General features: G+C 40.9%; 1 protein-coding gene across 2 annotated transcripts in view; it reads left to right on the top strand.

Annotated features, from left to right (window-relative positions):
* LOC116840916 (serine-rich adhesin for platelets-like) overlaps nt 1–19183 on the top strand; it is a 32645-nt gene that overhangs the window by 1979 nt on the left and 11483 nt on the right. For both annotated transcript variants that reach the window (XM_032808256.1, XM_032808255.1), the window contains exons 2-5: nt 3968–4063; nt 16263–16448; nt 17433–17780; nt 18775–19100. In XM_032808256.1, the coding sequence (XP_032664147.1) occupies nt 4022–4063; nt 16263–16448; nt 17433–17780; nt 18775–19100 (902 nt within the window). In that variant the 5' untranslated portion in view covers nt 3968–4021. The remainder of the gene's footprint in view (nt 1–3967; nt 4064–16262; nt 16449–17432; nt 17781–18774; nt 19101–19183) is intronic.

Here is a 19183-nt window from a genome sequence, read left to right as displayed (position 1 = left end):
TATTTATTTATTTATATTTATATATATACAAGTTTTATAGGAAAGATTACTATAGAATTTTTAACCAAAGAGCAGATTGCGACATCACGACAGTAATTTATTATCTTTTTATTTCATATATGCTAGTTATATATTTCAAGAACTGAAATATGCCATTAAAAAATTTGTTATTAGAAATTTGCCATGTTTCTCAGTAAGATAGACCTTATTGTGACACTATTTATTTTTACACTAAAAACATACACTGAAAGAAAAAATATCTGAAAAATAACGAATATTCATTCGGTAGACACTAATAACAATATACTTAAATCTGAGTTCTTTTGTTTAAATAAAATAAACAATTGCTTTTGGTGAAAAGAGAGAGTAATAGTTTCGCAAAAGTATATATCTTGTCATTTGAAAGAAATCTTTTTCAATGTGAAAAATATGTATATTAAAATAAAAATATATGTATATTAAAATATAATATTTAAATATGTTAATTAGTGCTTATCGAATAAATATTTTTATTTCTTAGACATTCTTTTTTTTAGTGTAACAAAACTGAGAGGAATTGATATGAAAAATAAAACGATAATATTCATTACGTATATATTATTATGTCTTTATATTATATTATCATTAGATTTTATATGTGTAATTACAACATTTCAATCGGATCACTTCGCGATAATTGGTGTCCGAGCGGTCCGGAAAAATATTTCAAAAAAATATTCCAAATGACACACACTTTGCCAATAATTAAACGCACCAAGCAGCTGTCGCGCTTGGAATTGCCGGGTGATCGACGCGAACTGCATTGTATATCGCGTTGTTTCGATACGATGTATCAAAAGCATTCGTCGCAAGATCGCTCGCGCCTTTTCTCCTCCCCGAATCGAGCACGTGCACGCCATGTGCGAACGCGAGCCTAATTGTGCACGCGTACACATGACGATCCGCGTTCGCCAGCCAGTTCTCGCACATGCATGCGAATATATAATAGGTCCGTTCGTGCTGCTTGTACTTTTGACACTTTAACACCCAACGTCCGTTGTACACTAGTCTCTCTTTGGAAAGAAGAGCTCTCATTGGATATCGCTCATTGCGTGCTCTGGCATGCAAAGGGCATTATGTATAAAAGTGTCAAAAGTACAAGCAACGTGAACAAAGCTAATAACGTCAAAAATGTGGATTTCATAGCTCGCGCGCGCTGCTCAATGCCGCAGTGGAAGAGTTCCTGTAGATTACAATCGATTCCCGGTTAAATTCGATCGATCAGAGTATTAACTCAATCTAACTCGAAAGTTCATTTAGAATACATTTCTCTCTCTCTCTCTCTCTCTCTGTCTATCTCTCTCGAAGTTTCAAAGCCGCGTACTTGACTTTTAAACGCGTACGTCAAATATGTAAATTCGCGGGCTCCACTTCGCCACAATGTCGCTATCGTTTCGTTTTTAATGCAATGAAGCTACCACATTCCTCTCGACGAGAGAATAACGCAAACACCACTCGACTCAGTTTATCCGCGTGCACGTTAAAAAAAAGCATTGCTACCTAAAACCCCAAAGAAAGTTTCGCGACGAAAGGTCGTCGGCTAATTATCCGAGGAACAAAGTACTTGTTCTCGTGCCTTCGACTTCGGGCGATGCCATTTGCGACTCCACGCGCGGTGTAACTTTGTTTTCGCGTTGCTTACTCGCGTCCATTTCCATTATTTCCGCGCGATTTATTGGCATAGGTGCGCCGGCTCGCGAACGTTATCGTAAATGGTCGCTCGCGCGGGCGCGCGTGGTTTAATTATAGAAATGGAACCGCGTACCTGAGCTGACCATACGTATGGTGGAGTGTGGTAGCCTATGGTGATCCTGGCGAAGAGAGTACATTTTTAGTAAAACTATAAATAATCCGGCGCAATAAGAGCACGCGGGAGTCGAATACCTGGGTCACCAGACGTTTTCGTTCGCTCGCGCGGACACGAAACCATCGAACTCGAGCGATTCGCGAGTCAAGACCTCATCGAATAGATATGGTCTCGATTTGTGAAGAAACGCGGGGAGCACGCGTGTTTCTCGCGTAAAACACCGATTGCGAGCGCGCGAAGTGTCTGATTGGCGTAATCTTATCCGAGTGTGTGTTTCTCTTTCATCAATCAATGTAGGCGAGACCGGGACTACATAACCTCAGGAGTATGTTGCTTATGTATTAAGTAGGTTCAATTCTAATGATACAATTTATTTCTACATTGACTCTGATGATGTCCGAAATTTCTGTTTTCACTTTCTTTAGTGTCAAAATAGATTGAATGGAATAGTGAGGTTGAAAGTATCGACTCGGGTAGATTTCGACTCGGGTAGATTAAATAGAATCAAAAGAGATTGATATAGAGGTTTCAAAGTATCAAAATATGTATTGAATTGAACAGTAAGAATGAAAATAGGATCAAAATTTCATCTTCACGGAGAATCTGGAACTACTAATCAGGATACATATTTTATACATGACTTTCTTACCCTGCGTTACCGAACAAGTAAACCCGGTACCAAAACAAGATGGCTATATTGTTGCATATTCGTATTTTGGTGATTACTAGACGAAATATACGATTAACAGGATCGTGATGGGCATTAATACGTAGAAGAAGGTCACCTTCATCATGTTTATACAGTCAGTCATAACAACTAGCTGCCTGAGAAGTTGTAACTTCGAAATTCTAAAATATAGGTCATCTAGCCCCGGTTCTCCCCTATTTCCTTCGATACCACGAGCCTTCTATTCTGAATGATTCGCCATGGTGACGCGCTGATACGACACGCGTCCTCGCGCATCGGCATGATCAGCGAACGAGCCGCCACAAACGGTCTGTGTCTCTCAAGTCTTCGCCATAAAAGTCTCACGATTACGTCACGGGTCGTGACTCACGAGGCTCTCGCCGGCCTAAAAACACTATTACCACGACGAGACGACTTCGTCAATAACGTTCCGTTAAGCGCGGCCGTCGTATCATCCGCGCGAATTCTAATGAGCCGAGCGAGATAACGTTGCTGCTGCTACGGTCCGGAAAGAAGAACACCCATTTCCTGTATCCCCGAATTTTCGAGAGTAACGAGCGTTCACTTTGTAGCCGATACCGCACGCGACTCTATTTCAGGTATAATTATTTGGAACTCTAGGAGGAGGCGCACCGTTTCCCGCGCGCGCACGCTGAACCGCGGTGCTATTTTCACCCGCGATATTACCACTCCGCTCTAGTAGCGAATTACAGATACGCAACATTTGTCTAAGCGCGTTAATTTATGATGCCGACGCCGCTACCTTTATCGGAATAACCCGAGCAAATGACGATGTCTCGATTTAATGAGCGGCGGAATATTAATCGCGTTCCTCGCGACGGATACGCGCAATAGACGGAGCTCGATAATTGCTAATTGATCTTAGTTGCAGAGCGCTATTAATCGGTGGATATGCGTCGTCCTACAAAGATAAATGCGCACTGAAACTTGACAAGCGAGGTAATTTCCCAAAAAGTCGTATACACTGAGAAAAATACGTCTAAACTTATTTGCGGGACACAAAATTGATTTCTGTGAATTTTTTCTGTGAAGTAGAGTTCGTTTTTGTGACCTTACTTGCTTACGTATCAACCAATAAATTTTTAAGTATTTTTTTCTCAGTATAACCTCTCGAGAACCGAATTCCAAGTGCCTGAAATACAATATTTAGTAATTAGCACGAGAATAAAACCAATGCAATATCTAGATTTCGAGGTTATCAATTTTTACAGAAATTACCCCACTTTTCTAATTCCGAGATTCTGATTTTACGGGACAACGCGTGTCTGCCTCGTATTCGTGATGATCTTAATTTTAGTCCCGCAATACGTTGTATCTGAAAACGGCACCGCGTCGTTCTTCAACCGTGTAATAAGCCGACATTATCAAAATGCTTCGACAATGACGCGAGGAAATTATTGTTATTCTTTTAGGACGAGACTGTCCCTCCCCCGTCGAGTAGTCGCGGAATAATCGACAACCGAGATATGGCAGCACCACAGGCGTCGTCGCGTCTCGAGATGTTGCAGGTAAATATGCGATCTATTAACGAAAAGAGTCACATAACTATTAACCTCCTCAGTGGCGATTGAAAACGACTGCGCGATTTCTCTGAGGGCGCAGTTTCTTTTTTCCTTTTTTTTTTTTAATAAACATCCAGGTTTCTTCTCTTTTCACTGCTATTTTCTCTGAAGAATTTTGGAAAAAAATGAAATACAAAATATATCTAAGCATCATTTGTATTCGTTATAAATGAGCAAAGAAAATACAATAGTTTAAATAAATCAAAAGGAATTTAATATTTTTTCATGAAATTTTTTTGGGCATACCATTTGAGAGGTTAATAAGAATTTAAACATTTACATATCTTAGAAATATAAAGAAGAGTTATTACCGCAGAGAAATTTCTCCGGTTAATAACCAGCCCGTAATATGTGCACAATTGACTAAAACTTTCCAGACTCGATTACAAAACACTTCATATATTCTCGCATTATATACTCGAGTGTTAGTCATAATATTTGTAAGGCGAATCGCGTGCATCTACGAAGATGTTACGTAAAGCAGATCGCAGTTCTTTTTTGCGACAACGTAATAACAAACTATACGCCGACTGTTCGCGTCGCTGCGTCCTCTGCAATTTTCTCCCTCCTCTCTCTCTCTCTCTCATAATCTCGAAATACTTTCTGGTTAAGGTAGACTGGTTAAACGGCAGCTCTGACGCGCGTTCTTTTGGCCCACGTATCGTACTTTCTGTATACCGAGCAAACGCATATATGGCATCTTGCACAGACAACGCACGCGCAACGATCGACCCACGTATCGAATATATCCAAATCCAATGGACAGTTAATATTTAGACAGGTAGACACTCTCAAACCTCTTCCGCCTACTCTTTATAACGTACATCGCCTTATATACGAACGGAAGAGCTTCAAAGGCGAATTTATCCACGCAAAAATGTGCACAGAAGAAAAAAGGATTTAGTTGGATTTATCATATTTTTTTGGTCGATATGAGCGAGCCAGAAATAATTTCGGTTGAAATTATCAAAACGCTGTCCCAGTTTCAGAACGCAAAGAAGATTTCTAGCTATCTAGAAATCTTTGGTTTGATTAACCGGAATCTTGTTAACTCGCATGGTAATCCGATAACTTCAGAGCCGGAATTCTGGCTCGTTCATACTTCACCAGACGCTTGGTTAATTCAACCAAATCTCTTTTTTCCGTGTGAGATACGAAACGTCGTAAAGAAATCGCCTGGTAAAACTTCGCTGTCGAATTTCGAAGGGGTACTTGTAATTCGCCGCGCGATTCGCTTCCCTGCGGAAAACTCGGCGAGAGATTTATCCACACTCGCGATCTTCAAGTCTTTCCAAGTGTCTCTCCTTTACTTCAACCTCTCACACGACACACCTCTAAGGACAATCCCCGGAAGAAAGCAAGCCCGTGCTAAAGCGAGACTCGAAGAGGGCAGAAAAATGGACGCTTGGCTTGTCAACCGTGACAGGCTGCTAGGACTCGTGACCATAATACTGTGACGTCACTTCCTTCACTTCGAGACTTCGACAGACTTCTCGAGCGCGTTACATCTACTCGCGAATCTTTATTAAGAAAAGGAAAAATAAGAGAAGAAAGAAAAGAAAGAAGGGAAAAGAGAAATGTTTATTTTCGCGATCCGACTTTGCGACTGCTGGCGCGCAAAAGTGCTCGAACTGGACCCGAGCGAACGACGCACGTACTTCTCGGTGCCCACGCTTGACCTTCTCGCCGTAAATGAAGGTGCGAAACGAAATAAAAAAGATCGCGAGCGAGAACGCGAATGCGTTACGTCATTATCGCCCGAGGTACCCGACTCGGTCGTAATTCCGCGTAGCTGCATATTATTGTATTAGAGACTTGCGAGAGAGAGAGAGTCAGCTCTCGTCCGATTTTTATCCATATTTTTTTCATTAATACAGCCACGCAACAGTGCGTGCCACCTTCAATGAAAGTACCTGCCATCGTTATTCATCACTTTCGGCCACATTTCAGGTAATTGTCTAATTGCGCAAAGTGACTCATCTCGCGAGCCCGATGAAATCACCGACGATGCGACGAGCCTCTGCAAGGCTCGATAGCCGACAGCATCGTTGGCTTGTCAGCAAAAACTTTGCGCTGAAGTCTTAGTGGCTGAGGCTACAGTAAAAAAAGTAAATCGCAACATTTTCTCCTCTCGACGAGCTTCAGAACGCATCCGATATCTCGTGGGAAAAATCATTTTACGAGAAATATTAAAGCAAAAATTCTATTGGAATATGAATGCGTTGTGAAACTCGTTGAAAAAGAAAGTATATTGTAGACCTCTTCCACTGGCTACACTGGTTTATCGTCGCGGTATAATGAGAAAAGTTGAGATTTATCGCTAAATCGTTAAGCCGCAAGAGAGGGCCCAAGCAGCGTAAATATTTCTATAATTTTGAAATGAACAATGCGGGAAATTCATTGTCGAGGAGGATTTCTAAAGAACAGTTTCGTTTCGCGAGGCAATTAGAGCGCAAAGTAATCGGAGCGCTCACTAGGCCATTTTTAGACATCGTAAGGAGACGATGTGTATCCACGAAGTTATTCGGGACTGCCGGATATCCTCCTCTGCTGCAGAAAGCAAGAAAGAATTGGGAAGTTTAAAGTGTTTAAGAGAGTGTTTTCTTAAGACAGAAGAAAAAAGATAACGGTCCTAATTATGGGATACTTAAGGTTAGAGCAACTTTCGTTCATTTACATAGATTTGTCGACAAAACACTAAAAAGAACTGTTAATACCGATATAAGCATCGTAGTTTTAAAGCAAAGTAATTAGACTTCAAATTCATTTATTCTAAATGTTTAAGGAGAAATAAATAGAAAATAAGTCTCAATCATGGATAAAATATTTCGCGTCGCTATGACTTTATGATATCTAATTTTATATTAATAATGTCCGTATTCATGGTCTTAGTCTATATAAAATAGTGACGTACGTGACACAATCTGCTAACAGTTTTATAAATTGAGACAGTCGCTAAACCCAAAAGATATTCTAAGTTTTTCTTAAATATTAACAATATTTGTGAAAGTAACCTTAGAATACAATAGTAAAAAAAACTAAAGAATATCAAAATATTTTATTCGTATTTTAATCGGAATGTGCATTTTTTAATATATTAATTAATCAAGCTTGACTCAGAATTAGGAATTGACTAATGATTGGGACCGTTATCTTATCTGTGTTGGCATTCGATCGATAGCAAAATATCACCTGTGCACAAACGTTATAATACAATGCAATAACACAGGAATTGAACATACTTTAATGAAGAAGTGTCTGACAAGTTGTACGTTTAGCGTTTTTCTTTCCCTTTCTGTTCTCTTATTTTCTCTTCTCTCATACACCGAGTGTCGGGCATTCGCGCGATAATTTGCAGCGTGCGTCAACACGCGAGGAAAAGGCGCGCGAAGAAGGCGAAACTCTCGCTCGGATAAAAATCCGCAACGTGGATTCGGAGCAAGGAGGACCACACGATAAAACGGTAACGGGTAGCCCATAAATAATTGATGAGAAGGCACAGTGCGGAGCTTCGCTCGCCGCCGATTTGTAATTGTAATCTCGCGAGGTGCATGCCCAGTTAAGCAAAGTAATTATGGGCAGGGGTCTCGTTATCGGGACACGCGCACGATCTCTATGGGAGACAGCGAGGCGCGACCACGTCGCCGCTGTCTCAGAGTCACCCTGATTTTTGCCCCTTCGGGCATTCCATTACGCTCGTTAACGTTTAATCTTCGTTACCGCGAACGACGCGTTCAATATCTTAGGAGAGATTCCGCGGACGGCACGTTGACTCCGAGGGGAGTAGGTGAATAGCGGATGGTGTCGATATCGCCAACGAGTGTCCCTTAGACATACCCGAGTTCTTTAAAATTTTTCCGGGAGTATCCGAGGGTGCTCAAGCGTCATAATTAATGCACATAATACCTCGGAAAAGTAAAAGACTAGATCAGTTGACACGAGATTGGCTGCTACGAAAAGCGGTAACAGATGGCAGATGGGTGCCATTAGTGATTCTTTACTTCCAGTACACGGGGAGAATATTGTGGTAAAAATTACAACTAAATTTTTGTAATCTTAGACTATACAGAACTATGACTGAAAAATTTTTCTCAGTGTATATAATTTTTCAGTCATAGTTCTGTATAGTCTAAGATTACAAAAATTTAGTTGAAATTTTTAATAATAATTATAATTATCCAGCCTGTGTTGTATTACTACATTTAATAAAATAGTATCAACTATATATAAGAAGTAAATATTACTATATGAAAGTTAATGTTATTAAAAAATTTTGTAATTATTACCAAACATTTGATAATATTTACTATATTGGTTACTATATTGGTTACTATTTACCAAATGATATGGTAAAACGCATTTGGTAAGTATTACCAAACTTTTTTTTTCAGTGCACGGATATATGTGTGTTTAAAAATGTTAATTACTCTTAAATGTTTGACTCTTTACTACAAAATTATTTGCATGTTTTTTGTATTGTATATTCGGTAGATCGTGAAAATTTACTATTTTTATATTACTACTTATTATTGCTTTATTGTTATATACATTTCTATTTCTGCATTATTATTATTATTTTGGTACTTAATATTAATATCAATTAATATTTAATTTATATTATATTTACGGTAAGCTCTTGTAAGCTAGATTATTTATTTTGGAAAAGAAAGAGTGTTCTCAAGTGGCTCAGTTAATAATTGCAAATTGGAGTATCGATTAGATGTTTTTATATTGTATTTTCGGTAGGTCGTCAAATTTACTATTCTGTAATAATGAATATTACTATTTCAATCTAGCTTCACAAGAAATATTCTAAAAAGGAATATAATTTTAACTACAATATCTCCTCGGTACTTAACTATCTGGCTATTTTTATTATTACCTTATTGCTCTACATATATTTCTATTTTTATATTATTATATTATTATTATATTTTTATATTATTATATATATTGCTTTGTCCAATCAATTAATAATATTTATTTAATATTTACGTTGTACTTCTATTATTATATTATAATTATAAGCTAGATTATATTAGAATTTTTTATTAGAAAAAGAGTTTTCAAGTGCCAAGCTAATAACCACAAATTGGAACATCGGTTCGATATTATCCGGCTTCTACAGAATTCTGACAGAATTAATTCCGAGCTTTATCTTGATTTCATTGATCAAACCGCTTATATGTAATAGCATATATTTGCCGTATCGATTCACGCAAGGCTGCCTGCCGGGGCGCAAATCGTGCAGTCGAATTTACTATTAGATAGTCGCGATCGGCGAAGTGATCGAACGCGAAATCGGACACGCTCGCACGGTTGCGCGCAGAAATTCGGTCGCCGACCGAAATGCAAAGTTCAAGGTTCCCCGAGAGCGTCGCCGGTCGTGCGAATGATTGGTTCTCGGTCTGTCGAGCACCGTAATCGCGAAGAGTAACCTGCGGCCCGGCATTTCTACGCGTCTCTCCTCCCGCCTCTCACGAACAATAAATTTTGAATTCGTCGTAGCCTCGTTTCCAAAGCGCCTGCCAACCCTGCGCAGACCTCGCACAGGGGGATCGATATTTCGCGGGTCGCCCGAGTGACGAGCAGATGTATAAATAGGTAATTTCCAAATAACGGACTGTGTACTCCCGCGCGAAATCAAACACGAGCGACGATCGGCCCGGCGAAAATTGCACGCCCGATCGCGCTCGTATTCGTCTGTATCCAGCATCGGGAAAATGGCTCACCCCAAAAAAATATAATCGTATCTTTAGCGGAAATCCTCTTACACGTATGGCCTCGAAAGGATTCCCCTAAAGCCCAAAAGGAAAATATTCCAAGCACAATATTCTTCATGTTAAAGAAATTTCGTCTTTCATCTACAGTACAAGTCTTGTTCTCAATAAAAAAAATTCCTTTTACCGAGAGGACATATTCCGCTTCAAATAAACATGTTCCTCTTGATTCAAAAGGAACAAAAGTTACACTGAGAGAAAGAAATGATCGATCTAATTGAAGCTATAATTATTATTATTTCTGGTCCCAACCATATTTTTTGTTCTAACACGAAAATGGCACACGAGAAAAACAATTCCGTTAGTGTGACTGAATTTTCTGTTATCTGGGAACCTGATGAGAAACTCGGTTGTAGGAACAGCCAATTGCTCTCAGTTACCTCAATCGAGTTTTAATGCGGCTGAATGTTCAGACGAATGTTTTCGGTCACAGTAACAGTGATATTATTTCTCGTCAGCGAATCTTTCGTCTGATTCCCATTCAGTTACACAAACTAAAATTTTTTTCCGTATAGTAGTAATATGCATATAAGATTATTTTTACTATTACATCATATAATAAAATTTAATTAAAAATAATTTTCTTAATCACATAATTTAAAATAATTATTTCTCCGTGTTATTATAATGACAAATATATACCAAGCATTTTTAAATTAAAAAAGTGTCAAACATTTAAATTTTAAATAAAGAGAATAACAAGAATAAAGAGAATTATTATTTAATAAAACCTTTTTCTCAGTGTAGAATAATATATCTAATAGATTCCCGATTATACTATACTAAAGAGAAATATACTTGAAAATTTGTATAAGATATAAAATTTATTTCTATGAAATAAATTCTTGTCTCACACACATAAATTTTCAAGTATTTTTCCTCAGTGTAGTTCTCTCCACTAGAAGAGGAATACACTTTCGGTTCACTTGGAATATGTGATTACAGAGAATAGCGCCTTGCGTCTAGAGTTTTTTTTTTTTTATTTTTAAGATACTTTCCTCTTGGTTTCTCAGAGGAATCCTCACGAGACCATATGTAAGAGGATTTTCGCTAAGAATAAGATTATATCTTTTGGGGCTGTTCGTTGCTAAGCTGCCGGAAGGAATTATGTTGCTTATTAAACGTCGCTGTGCGCGCGAGTCGATCTTTCCAAGGCGGAAACTGGCGTGGTTATCGCCCGCGTTCTCACGGAGACAACCGATTTTCGCGGCAGCTCGCGGCATCTTCCGACGGGGAAGATACAATTTCGCGCGGAAAGTGGAATTTCAGCGGAGGAATCAAAGTAGATACACCACGTGCGCAGAGTTGATCCTTTCTTTCTCTTTTTTTTCTTTTTTCCTTTTTTTTTATTTACGATAATAGAACGCGGCAATATTGTGAAGTTGGTGGGCGTCACGCGAACGGGCCGCCTCGCAACGGCGAGCATCGCAACGATTTTTCTCAGAAGCTCATTCTCGACGCAACGGCGGGTGCGCTACTACCGCTATTAAAGTCGATGTGAGACGCGGTGCATAAAATATGCCTTCAGCGGGCCCGAACAACGCACTGAAGTTATCAAGGGCGGCCCGAGAACGTGAGAACGCCTCGCGTCGAATACAATTAGAATTTTTAATGAGACAGTCAGTCAATTCCTCTACTTCGACAAGCAATCTTGTCTGCCCGGCGCGCGATTGCAGCCGCGATAAGGTTCGTCCTTATTGACGCAAATTGATATTAACTCGTCGAAACGGCCGATCTTCCGCGTCGGCGGGCGCGAGGTCTATGAAAGCGACAAGGAAGTAATAAATCTTGATAAACCAACTGCCAAACGTACGACTCGTTTATATCAATTTCCAAGATCACCTCCATTACTCTTCCCAACCTTGAACTTTGTACTCCGGACGAAATTTCCAGGTAACATCGACTTTCCTCGCGAGCGCGCGCGCGATACACTTCGCTCGAATAAATTTGTCCTAACTGAGTGAGGTATAATGCCGCGAAATAAAGTGTAAGTGCCTTCTTATTTATCGCCAATTTAAAATTTGCCCGAAAGAATAAAGTTGAAACAGCCATTGCTGTTCGCGGGAGCGCTCGCTGAGGGCGGGGATGTTGTGCGCGTGTAGGGCGAAAGAACCATAGTTAAACTACTGAAGCGAATCGATATAAATCGACACTTGGAACTCGGTCACGTGCGCGGTTTCTTTTCGATCGTCCACCAATCCACCCACTCGCTCGCGGAGACTGTCATCGCAGTCGTAAGGGTAGAAACGAGAGACGGACATGCGCGATACTTGGACTGTCCGCACACCGTAGTTGGTAACAACGCAGTTGTGATGGCAACATTCATAGTGCCGCAGCACAATGTCGGCTGCACAATGTACGCGCGTCGGCCGATGATCGTTAAATCAACCGGTCCCGGCTAATCGTGTCCTTTCGATTAGTCATCTCGCGATTAACCGCGCGATTGACCGTAGAAACATTCAACTGCTTTCGTATCAGCCGTGCCTACGCGTCGTCCCGACGTTCTCGACATCACAGTCACATTTCGGAAAACACAACAGGCTATTCAACCGCTGAGTGATTATCGTGTATTCTCTTAGATCCGAAAGAATATTCCAATAACACATTGAGCGCTCACTCGAGCGTTGTGTTTCCTGAACGCAGCCATTACGCAATTCGGCTTGTTTCGTGGCAAATTTAATCGCGTCAGCGGCCGATCGAAGCTCAACCACGTACAACAAGGTGTGTCGCGATATCACGTAAGGTTCTGATTCTTAAGCTGCTAATCCGCGAAGAAGGCGACATCACCTCTCTGTGATAACCACATCGCAAAGTGAATGTTTCTGCGCGACGGGGAATTCAGGCGATGACGTAAAATACGGCGTGAGTGCAAAATTCCCGGACACATATCTAGGTTGCATTCTAAAACATCCTGTTTGAGGAAAATTTTACTCAATTACCTATAGTTCACGTTACATACAAAGGCGTCTCCCAAAATAATCGTCAAGTTTAAACTTTAGCTTGAAAACAGCGTGGGGCGGCGCACGCGAATCTTAAGTGAAACTTCGATAAGCGAACTTAATACGGCAACACTTTAATAACGCTTGAGCCTGCCTGTTGAGCGCGAGTCCTCGCCCTCAAAGTTCGAGGAGAAAAGACTGTGAACTTGACATATCGCGTCACGACCTCTACCTCCACAAGCTGACGTCTGTCATCGTTACAATATGCAGGCTTGTGCTCAAGATCGCGTCGCGTTCTCTCTCGTTTATCAAAAGCCCCCGATTCGTGCTTCCGAGTCCTCCTACCTGTGAAATTTACCGAAGAACTAAACGTCACGAATAAATAAGTAAATGTGTCGACCGAAAATGTGAACGATGGGCCTCAACGAGAAACACCGAGACGACTATCAGTGGACCTTAAAAACGATCCGAAATGTCGGTGACTCGTGACTCAAGAAGACTGCACCGAAGTTTTCGACGTAAAAGGATTCGCGCGAGGATTCTCGGGACGCACGCGGACGCGACGACATTCAAACGGGAGATCGATCGTGAAAGCTACAGGAGATGCACATCCGGTCGCAACGGTTGGGCGCACGTGGAGTCTCCATGGGTGCGCAAACATGGGCGGCTCAGGAATACGACTCCACGTTCACTAATTTGGAGAGCATGGTAAAGATTTCAGTCTCGACAAATATGCTACATCAAGACTTATATATTTCATAGTTAGATCTCCATCCAAAAAATATAATCTCATACTTTGCGGGATCCTGTTATATATTAGCCTCGAGAGAATTCTTCCAAAACCAAAAGGGGAATGCCGCTTAAAATGCTATTTGAAATACAGATGAAAACTACATTTATTATGTTCAGCCTGAAATTTAATTGTACATCAACCGTTATTTTATTAATTCATATTGATTTAGATTGAAATTTAGGCTGTGATGTTATCGTTTTGTATATCCATCATTCTAAACAGAGTTCCTAACACTTAAAAAGAATTGTTGAAAACAGGAGTCTCTAGTTGCAAAGTGTTTTCTCCTATAATCCCATATTGTAAGCGAGAACAACAATGTGTTTCTCTTCTAATAATGTGAACTATTAGTTAGAAATCTATTAGATATTATTCCAATGTTCTTTTTTCCTTAATCAAGAGAAACATACTTATTTGAATATATTTAAAAGAAATATATTTATTTGAAGCAAAATGTTTTACTAGAAGAAATTAGTAGCTAGACTTGTACTATAGATAAAAGAGACGAAATATTCCTCTGAATATTGAAGAATATTGTGCTTAGAATGTTTTCCTCTTGATTTTAGAAGAATCCTCTCGAGGCCATGTGTAAAAAGATCTCGCTGAGGGTGAGACTATACTTTTTTGAGTATTACATTAAAGGGATCGTCTTAAGTTTATCTCTCCAGATGTTGTACGGATCATTTTATTGGCTATGAAATGTCTGATGGTGAATTTAGAACGGTCTTAAATGCAAGATCGGGCTATGAATACCTATAACAGTCGCGATGAAGTGAACGATCACAACGAGAAAGAGAAGAGAGAGAGGATGCAAGTAGGTGACCGTTAAAGCGGGTCAACGTCGAACATTTCGTAAGACACGTCGCACGCTTATCGACTGTATATCCCGAAGCGGAAAAGGAGAAACCGCGAGCGACGTGCGCGCGGGAGAAACGAGAATGTTGCTTGCCCTATATATGGTCATGTGTGTCAGAGTCGTCGACTTCTCGAATCTCGGGTATAACGCGAGTGCGTGCCTACGCGCGAAACGCGATTTCAACCGCGATACTCTACCGCGCCACCCTTCTTTCTCACCGCGATGATAACGCAATCCGCAACGCGAATGCGATTCCACACAGCGCACCCGCGAAATCGCTCTCATTGACCCGCGATCGTCGACGACATAATCGATCAGCGTTTCGCTGTCGTTATTAATTACCCCCCGTTGCTGAATCTCGAATTTGCGTCTGCAGCTGTGTGTTATGCAGTGCCAAAGCGACCCGATACGGCGGGTTCATTAGGAACGAATCAATTAGTGGTATACCTGATTGCTCGATGCAACGATCGAAGGGATATGCGATTAGAAGCCGCCGCGTGATTATTAAGCCGCGATTGATTTCTGACTCGTCCTGTCGAAATTGTATTTCCCACTGAATCGACAGCTACACCGAGACCGAGTGAAAAAGTTTTGCTGAGTCGACAAAATACTAGTACCAAGTGGTTTGTTGATATGGGACAGCGAATGACCCCGTAGTGGGAACGAACGATTCGTTACTTTCAATTTGCTGTTCTGAGCAACACCTCTGTAATGGCGACATAGCTAACCAGATAGACAAGAACGAATGTGTATCTCAGGCTAAAATAACAAATAATGAGAAACGATATACGACGGTAACTGTTCGATCTGCTTGCCTAACGATCATCAAACAAACGTGCTTTTGTTCCCATAACCGAGGGTTTTTTTTCGGTACACATTTTCTCGGTGCCATTGATGCCCGAACATTTCCCAGATCGAGAGTTTACGATTTTGGGCTTTATGCGTATACACGAATAAGATTGAAACCATTGCAGTTAAAAAAGCCACTATAATTACTTATGCAATTTTCAATCTCAAGCGTTATGTGTAAGGTCGAAAATCATATAACTTTCGATCTAGGAAATGTTCAGACATCTATGGTGCCGTGTATACAGCATTTAATTATTTATCCAGTCCTTCATAATTAGCAGATCACTTATCCTGTTTTTATCTCTCTCGTAATTGTCACTTGCAAATCACGAGAAATTTTCCGCCACTTCGAAATTTTCATCCCCAAAAATAATTCTAAACCAAAAATTCTAAATCTCACAGTGAACAGCAATATCACACGCTTATTCTTCCCTAACTTCTTCTGTCATCGTTCAAATACAACTCACAATCGGCGAATCTTATTCGCAAAATATATTGATTAATTTAGTCGCCTATAATCCCTGATAATTGAGCATGGCACCGACAGTCGGGAGTGCAAAGGACCGAAACATCGAACGGGGCGCGAAAGCGGGAGAAGGGGAGAGAGAGAGAGAGAGTTCGAAGCGAGCGAGGGACGTACGATCATCCGCTTTAGCGTAATAACGAGTTTACTAACCCCCTCGCATGTAGGTTAGAGGAGAATCGATGAGGCAGCGTGCTCTGTGCATATGCATTGCCTAGCTATAGCTTCGCGGTAGTAGAGACCGGCGCGCGCGATAGACCACTACCGACGATTCGTCGTCGTCGTCGTCGTCGTCGTCGTCGTCGGCAGCCAGCCGTCGCATGCGAGCCGACGTTCTAACCGCGCAAACGTCGGTCCGCATTTCTGCGCGACATGCTGAAATTCAAAGCGAATTACATGGCGACGCAGGCCCGCTTCCAGCAGAAGCAGCTGCAGGAGAAGGAGCAGAAGCTGCTGCAGCTGTACGACCAGCAGCAGCAGAGGGCCTATCAGGTGGTGCAACGCGGTAGCGCCGGTTCCAACGGTTCCAATCACGGCTCCATGACTAGAACCACTACGACGACTCATACGACCTCGACCTCGCAAGGCGGTAAGGTAAGTGCAAACCTCCGCGCAAGCGGAAAGTAATCGTTAATGCCGCGTATGTGTCACCTACGCGTGAGAGATCGAATAACTTGTCTCGCCTGGCGTCTTTGTATTTTCATCGCGTGTCTTGTCTGTCTCCGGGCGCGATTTCGGGAGAAACGATCAGAACTGTCGTCTATTTTAGTGGGCAGGTTTTAGTGAACTGTGTGATCGAGGAAATTTAACTTCCCTCATGAAAGTGTCGTGATGAAAGACAGGTGTTGCACTAAAAAGAGGATTTTGTCGAAACGAAAATTTGGTACACCGATCATAATTCGGCGGAAATGAGATCGACCAAATGTTTAGTAGTTGCAACCTGATGATTTAACATGTGTGTTTCGCTTTCTCAATAATACATGTATTTGACACAAGCAAAGAACATGTAATGCCAACCAAATCGTATGACACGAGGTAAAAGATACATTCGAAAGATCTTCAGCAGAATTCTATATTGTCTCAAGAGGATCCTCCTAAAACCAAAAAGAAAATATTCTGCGATACAAGTCTTGTTCTTAACAGAAATTTCTTCTAGTAAAAAAGTATTTTACTCTAAGAAAACATATTATTTTTAATTGAAAAAGGTCAGAATAATATCTAGTAAATTTCCCACTAACAATCTACTCATAATTTAGAATACAGAATTAGCACCTTGCAATTAGAGTTCTTGTTTGCATTATTATAATATTTTTCTTTTGGTTTTAGAGGAATCCTCTTGAAGGCAATGTAAGAGGATCCTCCGCTAAAGACAAGATTGTATTTTTTCGGGGGATATATGCCGTTTGGATTATATTTACTTGACCATAACTTTGATTATTTAATATCGTCGGTTAAACTATCGTGCAATTAATGGAATGGAATGCAATTGTCAATGTGTCAGTTTGAAAGGAAACGCTTATGACATTGTCTACAAAGCCGACGCGGAGAAATTTACAATGTACGATCGATTGTCGCAAGGTGAGGCAAATGTTCGACGAGAGGCGGCAGACCACCGTGAAGGGGATCGACAGGAGCTACCCTCTCGAGCCGCTGGAGAACAAGCTGCGAAAGCAAGCAACGAACGGCCTGACGACGCAGCGAAACGGTAATCTGACGACGGTGAATCGACAGTCCGTCAACGTGAAACGCGTGGCACGTGCGGACGTCAACAGCAACGTGAACGGCGGCAAGCCTGTCGTTTCTTATCGCGAGGAAGTCACTCGCGAGTCATTTGGCCCATCCGTACACCGTCACGATGACGAGGACGAATTCGGCAGTGAGAACCGCGTCGTCAACGGACATCATCGTCACGATCTTGACAATGAGGTTGGTAAGAAGCGGTGTTGGTTTAGCGAAGTGGCTTCTTACCCTCGCACTACAAAAAAGGATCAGTCGAGTTAAACAAACTCAATCTCAAGGCTATGAACTACATCTTCTCTAATTCTTACAACAAAATTTCCATGTTCCTTTCATCTCTGATTTGCACACACGCGGAGAGAATTTTATAACGAATATACTACACGGAAAAAAAGATTTTTCTGTCAAAACGAAGATTTGGTGCACCGAAGCAAAATTTGATTAAAATAAAATCGACCAAATGTGATAAATGCAATTAAAAAATTGAATCGCCGCTTGCACGTTTTGCTTTCTCACAAAACAATTCCAGATACAAAAATAATCTTTTTAATATTCTTAGCGAAATTTACTATATTCCTTAGCAAGATCAACCATATTAACAGCCTACTCTTACTCCTATTAAAAATATAGTAAAATTGAAAATAATTTACACAAAAAAGAAAACTATAATATTCTCTCCGTGTATTTAATCTGTTTTTTAAATTTTAATTCTACATGAAGTGACTATAAAGCTCGACTTAACAGATTATCAGTTGAATATATCGTCTGATTGATTTAACCTTCTAACTGAAGGTAGTGTTGCTCCCACTATACAGTTAGATACTTTCTTCCTCTCTCTCTTTCTCTAGAAGAGAGAGTTTAAAAGAATATCTATACCTTGTATACATTATAACTGCGTTTCAGTTTCATTAGGCTTCTACCAGGCTACATTTTCAGCTTAGAGTCCTACGTTAGCTTGTCGATTTGATTGAATTCTTATACTACGATCTGTTTCAATTACAGTTTGTGTAACAAAATTGCGTAATCCTGAAGTTTAGTTCCTTTTACTCGATTTCTGTTGCTCAATACAATACGCCGTGTAACTTCATACAACGACGTATCGGATATTTTATTTCTTTCCAAAGAGAGAATTGCTGTGTTAAGTCTTATCGACTAATGTGTACCGACACTCTGCGTACAACAGGAGGAAGTATTAGACCAGGAGACGATAGAGAGTAATCGCATGATGGCGAAGATCCACCTGATGGGATTCGATGAGAGCCTGAAGCATCGTGTGAGAAACGACCTGGAGAGCGAGGAGTTTCCGGAATACCTTATGGCGGACGTACCCGACAAACTCCCGAAGAGAAGCGTCACGAAGAAATTGACGCAAGCGGAGGCACGACTCGAGCGATTCAAGAACGCGAATGCAAAGAGGAGCAACAACAACGCGCCGAAACAGCCCACCACGACCGGCGCCGCGACGAAAAGGCGAACGGAACAGATGCTGCCAGCTCGATCAAATTCCAGGTAAGCCGCTTTTTCGCGCGACGCCGCAGCTTATTGTCGCAAAACGAAATCCCAATCGAGCGACAAGTTTCAATGTAAAAAAA

This window comes from Odontomachus brunneus, unplaced genomic scaffold (genome assembly GCF_010583005.1).
Source record: "Odontomachus brunneus isolate Ranch 3 - 2012 unplaced genomic scaffold, Obru_v1 Obru_scaffold_013, whole genome shotgun sequence".
Classification (NCBI taxonomy): Eukaryota; Metazoa; Arthropoda; class Insecta; order Hymenoptera; family Formicidae; genus Odontomachus; species Odontomachus brunneus.
Note: the sequence above shows the minus strand (reverse complement) of the source record. Positions and strands in the feature narration are given on the sequence as shown.